Source organism: Calonectris borealis, chromosome 9, assembly GCF_964195595.1.
Source record: "Calonectris borealis chromosome 9, bCalBor7.hap1.2, whole genome shotgun sequence".
Classification (NCBI taxonomy): Eukaryota; Metazoa; Chordata; class Aves; order Procellariiformes; family Procellariidae; genus Calonectris; species Calonectris borealis.
In genome coordinates this window covers 29,122,647-29,135,736 of record NC_134320.1, presented here as the reverse complement: position 1 = coordinate 29,135,736, position 13,090 = coordinate 29,122,647, and the positions used below count along the sequence as shown (strand labels likewise).

Below are 13,090 nucleotides of genomic sequence, written 5' to 3'. Positions count from 1 at the left end.
CTACCCAGAGGACAGAGCTCTCGTCGCTCATTCAGGAACCGCCTGTGTCACAGATGCGTAGCGCAGCGCCAGCTCCGCACCCCCAAAACTCTCTCCTACAAACCCACAGTGGGTTGTATTGTATTGCCATTGTATTGCCATTGGGTTGTATTGTATTGCCATATTGTATTGCTGGTCTGTGTTGCAGGCCCAGTCTCCACATCAAGGCTTCTTGTATTACTCTTTTTCATTTAAAATCTGTGGAGAAATTGAGTTTGCATCTTGCAGGTAATGCAAGCAAAGTGCCCTCTCAGCCAGGTGTGAGGAAACATGTTCAGCCTAACAAAGCTTTCGCTGCTCCCAGCTACTTAGACATTTCCTGAAGGTCACTTAGATGTAAATGACCTGAATGTTTCACCACTAATTTGGGTGGCAGAAAGCTTGAGAGTGAAGGCCAAGATTAACAGGAATAGGTATGCGGCGCATGTCCTTCGCCTTATCGTCCCATCTCCAAACCTCTGGATTGCAGTGTCCCTGGCTGAGAAGGCAGGGCCTGGGCTCGAGCATCTTCAAGTATTCGAGGTATTTCTGTTCATTACCTATGCATTACACAGGAACAGAAATCACACCTGGATTTGATCTTCCATGCATTTGAGGGAAGCCTGACAAATAATTCAGTTTTGCGATTCAACACTAGGAAAGCATTCTAAATTATATTTTACGTTCATATCCAATATAACATTTAATAGTGGAGCTAAATAATTACTCATGCTAAATGTTCCACATACTGTGACAAGATGGCTTTTAAAATACAGGGATCGTTATTTTTTTCCAACGCAAGTGGGGACAAATTTTAATTGTGGAGAAGCAGATAGTGAAGAAAGGGCAAGATGTAATTATTATTAAATGTAATAGAACAGAAGAAGTGTCTGTGTTACTTATTTCAGGGACCCTGCTGCCGAGGCTCTCCCCTCCTGGCAGTGCAGGGACCTGTGGTGTAGGCAGCGGCGGCCTTGGCTGGGTGCAGGGGCCGGGCAGAGCTCGCACCCCACTGGGGCGAGGGCAGGGCAGCACCCGGCGCAGGCACCGGCGCAAAAACGAGAAGCGTGCGTTTTGTTTTGCTTTTTAAAACCTATACTGTTCTCCTTTTATCTAAGTTTAAGTTATGTGATGTACCAAAGTCACAGTTAAGTTTCAACATTTTTACAGACACAGGTTTTTCAGGGTGATGTAATTTGTCAGAATTCCCACCAATGTCCTATTTTCTTACCAAAAAGGTGCTCCTTTTCCCAGCTTTCACCCAGCACTTCTTTAGCAGACAGTAAGCCATTCAGCGGCCACGTCCAAGGCTGTGCCTGCTAACGAGCAGGTGTACGGGCAGGGGGGCCTGCGCGAGCCTCCGCCCGGGCTGGCACGGCCGGGGCGGTACAGGGGGACGGCGTCGCCGCACGCGACTCCTGTCATGGGCGCGTGCGGAGTATAAAATCAAACATTTTCCCTGTGCGGAGAGTACTTGTGCGTTCCTCCAGGGAGAAGCCCGGCACGGGTTGGAAAAAGCCCTCAGCACCGGGAGGCTGGTCTGCTTCTCCATCCACCACAGCTGGCCCCCGGCAGCCCATACTGCGGCGCTTTGCCTGGGTTACGTTTCGCTGAGGCCGGGAGGAGACCAGCTCCTCTGGCGGGAGCCCGGCCCCTCCTGCCGCGCCCGCTACCTGCGCGGCCCGGCGCTGGCCCGCGGGGGCGGAGGGCAGGGGAGGGGCCCGGCGGCGGGGCCGGGCCGTGGCGGGGCAGCCCGGCGCAGCACCGCGGTGGCCCCGGCCGGAGGGGCCGGTGGAAGGCTGCGAAAGGGCCGCGCGCCGCCCTCCGCCTCAGCCGAGCCGCAGGTGGGGCGGGCAGGCGGCCGTCCCCCCCCCGCCCCCGGGGGGCGCTGCGATGAGGTGAGGCGCTGCGGGTGGGACCGCCGCCGGGAACGGGCCCTCCGCACCCCGCCGCCGGGGCCGGGCGGCCCAGCGCGGGCGCCTCGCAGGTGGGAGCAGCGCCCAGCGGCAGCCTCCGCCCGCCGGCGGGAAGCGCGGGGTGGGTGCGAGCCGGGGGTGTTGCTGCCTCTCCCCTCCCCCGCGGCCCGGCCCGGCCCGGCCCGCGCTGGCCCGGCGCCCGCCGCCTGGGGAAGCGGGGCTGCCCGCCGCGCCGGTGAGGCTGCCGCGGCCTGACGAGCGGTGCCGCTTGCTTCCCCTTTGCCGAACTGCAGGGAGCGGGCGGCGGCGGGGAGCGGCGCCGGGCAGGAGGTGCTGCCGCCGCCCTGAGGTCGCGGCGGCCCCGAGGAGCGGGCGATGGATGGGGAGGGCGAGGCGGATCTCTCCAACGACAAGGCGGCGCCGCGCTGGAAGAGGAGGTCGACCCCCCGGCCGCAGCCCCGCGCCTGGAGCAAACCCCGGCCCCAGTCGTACCAGAGCCCCAACGGGGTGCTTTTCACCGACTTTCCCGTGGAGGACAGGTGCACCTTCACCGTGACTCAGCCTGCCGGCACCGTCAGCACCTGCACGGGCAGCGGAGCGCTCCGGGCGGGCCCCTCGTTTTTCAGTTCCAGCATGGGATCGGTGTCCAACGGGAACGTGCGGCCTCCAGCCTGTGAAGCGGTCTCTCCTGAGCGGTCCTCCGAGGTGCTCGCTCTGGTTTCGAACAGTTCTGTCGGTTTTACTGCCAACGGCACCATTACCTCACCAGGAAGCCAGCTGGGCCATCCCCTGAGGATTTCCAGTCAGTCGGCGCTCGCACCGCAGCGAGAGCGGATTGTTTTCACAGCCGGCCCTCAGCCCTCACCTACTGGAAACGCACCTTCCTCCAGTAACAGCAACGCGGCAGCGCTGCCCTCGCCATGCAGCCGGGTTTCCAAAATACCAGAAAAAATGCCGCTGGGGCCCCCCGTGGTTTCCCAGGCGGTGTCCCCCGAGCAAGGCGTGACTCCTCAGAGGCCGGCGTCCCCTCAGGAGCAGCCCGTGGAGCAGCAGCCCGTGGTCCTGAGCACCCACAGCCCCGCCGCTCTCAAAGTGGGCACGCAACAGATCATTCCCAAGAGTTTGGCTTCCGAAATAAAGGTGACGAGCAAAGCCAACAGCCAGAATGCGGAGACGAGCAAGAGGGTGCTGAAGGTCCGCAGCATGGTGGAGAGCCTCAGCGTGCCTTTGGTGGCCGATGCTGAGGAAGAGGCCGAGGGCGACCTGGACAGCCCAGGGACCCTGAGGCGCGGCCTGAGGTCGACGTCCTACCGCAGAGCGGTGGTGAGCGGCGTGGACTTTGACAGCTCTAGTAATTTTAAGAAAAAAAACAGAATGTCCCAGCCCATACTTAAAGCAGTTGTTGAAGATAAAGAGAAATTTTCGAGTCTGGGGAGGATAAAGGTAAGTTGTGCTGATCGGTGACACGTTGATTTGAATGGTGTAGGCTACACAGGAGCGTGACTGGCAATCTCTGCTTTCCATAAATTCTGGGGTTTTTTTCAGTTTGCTTTTTGCTACCACAAAACTTTTCATGATGAGTCTCACAGATGACATACAAGTGGTGTTTTCAAAGTAAAGTGGCGGAGGCTTCAGGGACACGATTCTTTTGAAATCTGGGCAGCTCAAAAATGCGTTGATGGCAGCCTCATGCTTGCATTTGCTGCTGGATTCCCCAGCACATCACAATCAAACTGATGTTTTAAAACCCGTTTCCCAGAAAGTAGTAAACAGGGAAAAAAGAGACATTGACTTAATAAAATCTGCTTGCTAGAGTAGACAGACTGACAGAAAATGAACTCCTCCCTTACTCCTACCTGAGACATTACTTTTAAAGTATTTTTAAAAATCGGAGTGTGATTTTTAAATTGATGGAGACCACTTCAGGTATCTTTTTGTAGCTTAATTTTAATGCCCGCAAGTAAAAGCGGAATACTTGTTTTTAATTCTTGGTTGTAATCCCTTAGGAGTAGTAGATTTATATTGAATGTTAATGTATTAACATCAAATTATAAACACTTACTGAAAATACTCTTTTACTTGAACATATTGTGATCTTGTATTTCCATCTTTTTAAATATAATTTGTTACTTTTTAAAAAATATATGGGATATAGATTTCTGCAGAGTGTTTGGAATTGTGTAATAAAGTACTCCAGGCTAAGGGCTAATGCTGTAGCTATTAAAATAATTATCAGCTTTGTAACAATTTTCAGCCAAACTAAAAATTATGGTTATGGAAGCTTTTGTGAAAATGCTACAAGTGGTGAAACAGTAATCGATCGAATTGTGAACTACGACTGAGTAAGGAGGTCGTTTGTTTTGGTTTGGGTTTGGTAATAGACTTTAACAGTAAGTTATGTTTGAAATAGGAGGATATGACATTGTCCTGTCTTTACACACGAAACTCTTTTTGCTAGTAGCATTTTCTTTAAATAGACTTCTTAGACCATATGACTTGTTGCACCAAAACAGCTGTTTTATTTCAAAGGTTTGTTTTGGTCTCAAAACGTTAGTTTACAAAATACTTAATGTGGTTGTTCTTTGCAGAGTGTGTGGAAAGAGACAGCCTTATATCCTTGTAGAAAAGCCCAGTGACAGTGGAATGAGTTGCAAGTTCACTGAACTCTTGTAGAGCTAGTATACTATGCTTTTGAAACATAGGAAAAATGAACCATTTGGGACAAATATGTATAAACAATACACGAGAGGCGGAAAACTAGAGTAGCTTTTCACTTTCTGTGATGAAACAATTGTTTTCATGAATACTTGTCCAACGTCAGAGGTTTATAGATTAGGGCCTGTTAATTTGGTGCCTAAGTATCAAATAAAACAGAAGTTCTTGTTACTGTTGGTTATTTTGCATTCTTCTTTTAATGTGTATATATCTCTTTCCTGTTAAAATTATCAGAAGAAAATGCTGAAAGGACAAGGGACGTTTGATGGGGAAGGTAAGCCGTTTTCTGTACAGATTTGATAAATATGCTCAATCACAAGAGAAATGAACTTCAGGATCATTTTGCACACTTCTTTCATTCATAGTCAAAGACTAAGTACGTTGTTTTTCAGTAAACTGACTAAAATATGGAACCGTAATTTTGGCACTAGACGTACTTCAGGGAATATTTTGAAGAATATAGAATGGCAGGGTAAAAATGGGTTTTTGTTTGAAGGGCTTCTTTTCTACTTAAACTCCTGTCCCTCCTAAAAGATGAACTGATTGATGTGTCTGTGTCAGCCCCAACAGTTCTGTAGAATTACATAGATGAGTCTTGTTCTTCCAGTTGGGACTGCCTTCCTGCCTATTCCCTCTGACTCTTCCCAGGTGCAAGACGTAGCTTCTGTGGATCAGCTTACGGGTTTACGGGTTTGGGGTCATCACTTGCAGCAGACGCCTGAGTTGTTATTCTCTGAGTTCATGGTTCATGCAGCTATTTGTCTCTTTTCCTCATGAGGCAAGGGTGATGGGGTGAACTCCTTGACTTTGTAATCCTTTTCTTTTCTTGCTACCTAGGCTTCAAGTTTAAGAGTCAGAAAAACACTGTCCATGTATCTGCTTTTTTATTCTACTCATTAATTCTGGGCTTTGCCAAGTTTGCTGCTTTTCCCAATATTTCAACAAGAAAAAAATTCTTTCCTGGCTATGAGTCCATGGAAGTTTCATTATAACAACTGCTACTCACTTGGCTTTTCTCTGCTTAATGCCTCCTTAAGGTCATCTCAGCTGCTGTATTACCTTCCTTTCTATTTTCAAAACTTTCCACTTTGTTCTATTTGCATCACCCCCCATCTAACTCTTATTTTCATCTTTTCTCACACTATCTTCTGATGACGTTTTCTAGATTCTTTTCCAATGGCTCCCTTCTGTCTTGGACTGATCCCAACTAATAACTTTCTCTGTAATGCCTCTCCGAATTCAGTTGCTATACACAATTTCCTGTCTTAAAAGTGTATAAACTGTATAGACATGTTGCAAAGAACAAATACAAAAGGCCAGGGCTGTGTGGTCCAAGCAGGTGGAATGGACCCGCCCAGCTTAAGACCTCAGGAGTTGCAGCTGTGCGTGGAGCAGCCAGACCTTTGACTTCTTTCCCCTTTCCCTTGTAGGGGAAGATTGGATATTGTCCAAAGCCTGGCCCATCTCTAAAGTACCTTGTAGAGCGTGCTTTCTTAACAGCTTAATCCGTCTGTAGGTTATTCTGGTCTTGAATTTCTCTGTCCTTTTCTGTCTGCTTTTGAAGAGGGTGTGTGGTCAAGGAGGTTGGGGTATGGAAAGGGCATGCTCCACACCTGTGTTTCTTTGCCACTGATACTACTGAGTTAATACTGGCAGTACTGAAACATATGATGAGTGTATTTTGTCTTAAGGTTCATAGGCCTCATGCTTATTCAAGCAAGCGTTGAAATTTCTATTTGGAATAGTTCTGACCTCAAATTTCTGAAATTTGGATCATTTCCTTCTCTTAGCGAAGTACGAAGACAGTATTTAAAGCTGACAATAGAAGTTGGCATGGATAGTGGACTTGTAATGGTCTTGTAGATTAAAATAGCTAGACCTCCAGATTAGTGACTCTGCTCTACTGACACGCTTGTTCAGTTTTTAAATTGCTGGCTAATTATGAAACATTGTGCAACAAACCAAGGAAGAAAAAGTTGTTTTCTGTTTTTTCTTGACAAAGGACACATCTGTTCTTTAATTCAGTCAGTGTGGATCTTTTTGGTAGTGGTACAGTGATCCATTGTTACTGTACTGCACCATTGTCCATCCTAAATAAGATACTATCTTTGTCTGATGGAGTTTGTGAACAGCACATTGACATTTTGGTTTCTTTCATTGTTTAAATGTTACTTAAAATTTTAATGAAAGCAACTAAGCTAACATTCTAGCAATTAATGACATACTGTTGTTGTTTTATAGAAAACGCAGTATTATATCAGAACTATAAAGAAAAAGCTCTGGACATAGATTCTGATGAAGAGTCTGAGCCCCGAGAGCAGAGATCGGATGAGAAGATTGTTTTTCACTATAAGCCCCTGAGATCAACATGGAGTCAGCTGTCTGTTGTGAGTATTTGATCATTGTATAGCCAGACAAAGACAGAGTATCTAAGAATATATTGAAGCAAGTGTTTTTACTTGCTACTGGAGTTTTTGGCTGAAGTTTGTTTTCATTTCCCTTCCAAAATATAAGGTGTCTCTGATTTCTTTTTTTTTTTTTTTTTTTTACATCAACAAGTTTGCAACTATCAGATGTTACTAATCCAAATCCAGAGGTCTCAATTTAGCTTTTGTTTAGGTTTTATGTCAGGTAACTTCAACAGCTTAAAGAAAGGATAAACCGTGTTTTCTCGCTCAATTTTAGTAGGTATAGACTGATGCTCCTGCCAGAATCAGTTTCCCCGGTTACCTGACATCTTCCTTTTTATAGCGCAAGTGTTTGTAGGCTTTAAGATACATTTCTATTATTTTTTTTCTTTTTAAACTATGCTGGACAAAGAAAATCAAGCATGCCTCTCCTGTTTGCACATTGAATTTAAGACCCTGACTTTGTACCTCCCTCAGTCGCTGAAGATGGCTGCTTAGGCCTTGCCTGCACAGGCTGTTGGCTGCCATACTGATGCAGGTTTGTAGAAGAGTTATGGTTTACGCTAATGCATGGTACTGTGTCTGGCTGTTCTGAACGAGGCACTGTCAGAAAGCCTGAAAAGATAGGTTTAATTCCTAACAGCATGTAACTCAGAGTGAAATCTGTGCTTTGTACTTCCTTTCAATAAATGGGAGTGGTGTGGACCAAACCTTAAATAAGATTTATTCCTGTTTTGTTTTTTGCTAAACTTTGTTTTTTATTTCTTAAGAACGACATGGAAGTCCTGATCAATTACTGGTCTTTGTTTTACATAAAAAGCGATGCAATTGAGAAAGTTCATTTTAGGGTCCTGTATTTGGCAAAGACACAACTTTACTGATTCGTTTAAAAAAAAAAAAAAAGTGTTTGTGTGAATTCACTAAAAGGGTGAATTATACTAAAGAAAAGCTTCGGTTAATTACAAACAAGTTTCTGCTGAATTGTTCTAAATTGCTGCAAGCCAACTTTTAAGTTGATTTGACTGCATATATTTAATGGAAACCATTTTTAAAAAGCCAAGTATTCAGATGGTGGTATTCTGCTATCCTTAGCACAGTCTATGAAGCATGTGCAGTGGCTTTTTCTTGGTAGCATCGTTAAACAAAGTAGAATTCACCTATTTTAATCAGTACTGTAATCTTGCTAGCATCCCTGCTAATAAGCTGGCAAGTTAATGATACTAGTTGATATTTCTACAGGCTTTCCTAGTATGCATGATTTTGAGACTAAAGAAACTGTAAAAATTTTGTGTTTCTGTGGTTCATTTTATCCTTTGATAATTTCTGTGGCTTCTGGATGAATACCCCTAAAATGAAGGGTTTGGGTTTTTTTGGTTTGTGTTTATGTAACTTGTAGAATGTTGTGGAACCTCATCTCTATGTGTGGCAAAGGAAATGATTATTATACATGACATGATGACCTAGAATACTTGACAGCTGGGGCCATTGGCTGTGTATATCCTATATAAATTAGTTATTAAGCCTCAACAAGATCTTCTAAGGCTATTTAGATTGTCTGCTTAGAATAGCTGTCTTACAGGTGTTGAAGACCTTTTGCAGTTTAAGGTATTGAAATATGAATCCCTCTAATTCAATAATTATAAAGAAGGCAAGACATTGTGGTTTTGAAAAGATTTGCTTTAAATTTTCTTTCAACAAATCAAGTACGTTACTTGTAGTTAATTTGCTTAATGTTGCAAAAAAATTTGTTTATAATGAAGTCAATTTGGGTTTTTTCTGCCTTCTAGGCAAACTAGCAGTTAAATGTTCAACAGCTGAGGTATTTTGGAAGGAATGCTATTCCATAATAATAATAATTTTCAAAAACACTAATTTGTTGTGGGACCAAAATAGTGTAAAAATCATCTCAGTAAAAGAACCATTCCCGTGCCATGCTTACAGTTACATAAACCAACTTGTTCTTTACGATTTCTAGCACAGCAAACTTGTTCAATGTCTTTGCTTGATTTACAAGGTTGGAAGTGGGGAGTATATGGGAAAAGGTAGTGCACTGTGAAAACCAACTATGGGAATCTGAATCTCGGAGTGTCTGTGTTTATAACTCTCTGGAAAAATTACATGCTGTCAATGTGTATTAAAAAGTGAGTGTGGAACTGTAACAGGAAGTCAGCTGGAAAATGTTAAAGTATTGGGTTTCCACATACATTAGGAAGGAAGGAGAATAATATGTTTATGGTATTTGTTAGCAGTGACTGTGCTAGGAAATACAGGGGAGGCAGCAGGATGAATCCACTCTTTCTGCAGGATGTTTCTTTGGCCATACAGGCTTGACAGCTGATGCAGTTCTGACCAGACTTTCTAAGTGAGGGGGGTAGTGAAACCTTCGTATATGGAGTTGTCAAATCCTTTATGATGATGATAAAAAAAGGGCGTTTCTGTCTTCCTGCAGCGTACGCACACATGTGAAACTAAGACTGAGCTTTTTGGAGAACATTAAAGACTCTGAAATAGGGTGCTATTTAAATCCAGTTCCTTTCAAATTCCTCTCTTGAACCCTCTCTCTCTTTAGATTCCTGTTACAGATTAGACAGCTAGCAGTAGCTAAGCGGATGACTAGGTAAAGAGGTAGCTTATCTACCATCTCTGTTCCTTCCAACCTTCACCTGTTAATTTAAAAGTTGAATTTAGGGAGAATAACCAATATTTCCAAAATATATTCCAAAAGTATCTTCCGATAATTTTGAAGGATTTCCAGCAGATCATAGGCACTGATATTAACTTGGGCTCTATATTAAATGTATTTACTTTCCAACAAGTGCAGCATTCAGTTGGTGTGGATAATGACAATGTGTATTGTTGTGCATGCAAGGAATCACAGCATCGGTTAAGTTGGAAGGGGCCTCTTGAAATCATCTTGTCCAACCCCCTTGCTTGAGGAAGGTCAGTTAGAGCAAGTTGTCCAGGACTGTGTCCAGTCAGGTTTTTAATATCTCCACAGGTGGACACCTCACCACCTCCCTGGGCAACCTGTTGCAGAGTTTGACCGCTGCATCTAACTGGCGGACTTTGAACTTAAATGTCTGTTTTTCCAGGTCCTTACTGTCCAGCCTGGAGAACGTGATGCATGTTCATTTTCATTAGTACTGTCAGTGCTGCTGTGATTCTTACAAATATTCTTGAGATCTAGCACTGGAAACAAATGTCCCATAGCATAGGTAATGCTCATAATTATTGAAGAATTTAATATTAAATGGGTGTTTTAGCATGAAGTTCTCCATTTCATGCCCAGTAGGTGCAATGTATTTACGTAGCACTGCATCAAGATTTTGCATGTTCTCTGAACTGCTGTCTCTCTAACCCAAAATTCTTTCCAAGCTTTGGTCATCTTGTGTTTCATTTTTCTGATCATCTCTTTCTCTGGTTTGGGACAAGTGCAGCTGTGATTTTTCTCATTTATTTAAAAAGCTGCTGCAAGTTGCTTTACTGAGCCACTCACACCTTTCCAGAACTGCCTCTTCTCTGTGTCATCAAACAAAAACTACTTGGTTTTACTGTCAAGGATCTTCAGGGATAATCTCTGCATTAGCTCTCATTTCTCTCCCAGTATCAAAATGTTCAATTTGGTTTATGGTGCAGCCACTTACTATATTTCTCAAAGAAATATTTCTGGTGCATTCCCCCCCTGCAGCACTTCCTTATTTTGGAGGAACTTCTTGCACATAACCACAGAGTTAACCTGTCGTTCTTTCATCCTTTCCTCCTTGTCTCCATGGTGAATTGCTGGAAAAAAGCAGTCCAGTGTGACAGTAAGACAACATCGGTAGCTGTAGTGTTGGGCATTTTCCATTCTTTCTGGTTATGTTCTTAGCTTATATTAAGTTGTTGTTTGCATAGTATCACAAATGTGATTTTTAGGCTCTTTCAGCTAAAACATTTTGGACATCTCAACAAATAGGAATTGAATTTTCTTTCACTATATTTGGGCCTCTTTCTCTTTGGAAGTGTTGCTGTTGATTAAGAATGTAAGGTTGAGCCATTTGCTTATGTGATGAATTTATATGTGTACTTTGTCTGTACACACCCATATATGACAAAATAGTGATCATGAAACACAGCTACAGTTTTTTGAACATGAATATAGCAGTTGCTGCATTGACCTCACTGGAAATTTGCAGTTGCTGTATTAACAGGAAGCATTGAAATCTTTTGGATATGTTCATAGGTATTTCCTGTATTTCAGCATATTTTTAGAAAAGTCCTCCACTGCATCAGAAAAAAGTGACATTGTACTTCCTAGTGAGTGCTCTAAAGCTTTCAGGTTGTTGATTGAAAGGTACTTTAATAGAAAGGCATTTAGTTAGTTCTTGCTTGTATTCAGACGTGTGTGCTTGTGGTGACATAGGAATCTGTAACTTGTGTTCAAAAGAACAATTGCTCAAACACTGGAATATTTATGTTATTTTTATAAGTATATACATGTGTGTATATACTTCAGTGTGCATGCAAATCGAAGTGCGGCACTACTCAAGTGTTGTGCCGTCTTTACTCTTGAGCCTGCTATCCAGGTTTGTGGTGCCTAGTATGCAGGAATAAAATGAGGAATAATATATCCTCTAAAATTCCAGGGAACGAGTGGAGTAAGAAGAGAACGCTGTGGATGATAGTACATTAGGAGCTTTTGGAGAAGACTGAAAGGGAAATGGGAGGATGGAAGTGCATCTGTTAGGTCTCACGTCCTGTGACTTACTGCTGCTCCGCGAAGGGAACAGTATCTGTCACGTGTGGTGCTGTGCGGTGGCCTCTTTCCCCTTCCCAGGTCCAGCGTGCCATACGCGGGTGACCCTGCTGATTTGAGGTCCTGTGTTTAACACTCCTGTAGGAAACGCATAAAGTCAGTCCCTCCTTGGTGCTTCACTTTCTGGTATTTTTAATGTTCTCCTGTTAAATGACATAATGCATGCAATTTGCACCAGGAAAGAATAAACTCAGGGGTCTCTGGTGTAGAATTTGGTAGCTGAGCATGTGGCTTCAGACTGTGGAACATGTGGCTATGGCTGGAGTTCATGATGGTTGTGTATGGAGAGCTGGGGCAAAGTTGTCTTGGCTGATTTGGCTGTAGGGTGCAGAGTGGGGAGAGACATCATCATAGGGTTGCGGATAGAAATACAGGAGTATTTACTCAAGACTTTGCCATGTCTGTTTAGGGTAAAGCTAGAGCACATCCAGAATAATTTTTTGGCCAACAAACTACCTGTCTAGGTATTTTGTCTAGGCATTTAGGTGTGTTTAACAAATGAAGACACTAAGATTTTTCAGGCCAACTCGCAAAACGAACCTGATGTACGTGTGTCAGTCAAGAAATCTAACTGAAAAGGAGTAAGCAGTTTTCATGCTTGTGTGTGTGTGTGTAAAAGCCAGGGAGGTTGTGCAGGGTGACCACGATTCAACTGTGCATGCTTTTGCTGCAATAGTTCTCTGTGTGTGTCCTGGATAGTTTTTAATGAAATTATTTAGTTCTTTCGATAAATCAAATGCCAGGCGTTATCGACTTTTTTTTTATTTCTGCTGGTTCATCACTGTCTTTCTGAAGTGGGCAGATTCTTTAGCTGAATTCTTAGTCCAATGTTTTGATAATTCTGTGGTGTTTTGCTTTTTTTTCTTAAATTGTATTTTTCTACAAAAGATGTGGAAAATTTAATTTTTTTTTTCCTTAGGTAAAGAAGAATGGATTAACAGAAGCAATCAGCCAGGAAGAAAGAAAAAGACAGGAGGTACTCTTTAAAGTAACACATTCTTTTTTGTTGATTGTTTAGGGATGCACTGCATGCCTGATTTAATACTCTGTATTTGTTGATAAGGAGACAGGTTCATCACACTGCTTCCTGTGCTAGAGTGAAGTGTCTTCTCTCCCCGGGGAGAATAAATAAACAAAACGTGTCTGTTGCTGATGTGCGTATGTCCCTGCCACGAGTCTCCTGCCAACACCCTGCTGGAGGAGTGGTTCCTAGGTATGCTCGCTCCAGCAGATGTAGC

At 43.9% G+C, this 13,090-nt stretch overlaps 1 protein-coding gene across 1 annotated transcript in view; it reads left to right on the top strand.

Moving 5' to 3' along the window:
• The first annotated feature begins 2,138 nt into the window (after window positions 1-2,138).
• ARHGEF26 (Rho guanine nucleotide exchange factor 26) overlaps window positions 2,139-13,090 on the top strand; it is a 59,282-nt gene continuing 48,330 nt past the window's right edge. Inside the window, exons 1-4 of the mRNA XM_075157525.1 lie at window positions 2,139-3,377; window positions 4,884-4,923; window positions 6,891-7,036; window positions 12,772-12,828. Of these exons, the coding sequence (XP_075013626.1) occupies window positions 2,310-3,377; window positions 4,884-4,923; window positions 6,891-7,036; window positions 12,772-12,828 (1,311 nt within the window). The 5' untranslated portion in view covers window positions 2,139-2,309. The remainder of the gene's footprint in view (window positions 3,378-4,883; window positions 4,924-6,890; window positions 7,037-12,771; window positions 12,829-13,090) is intronic.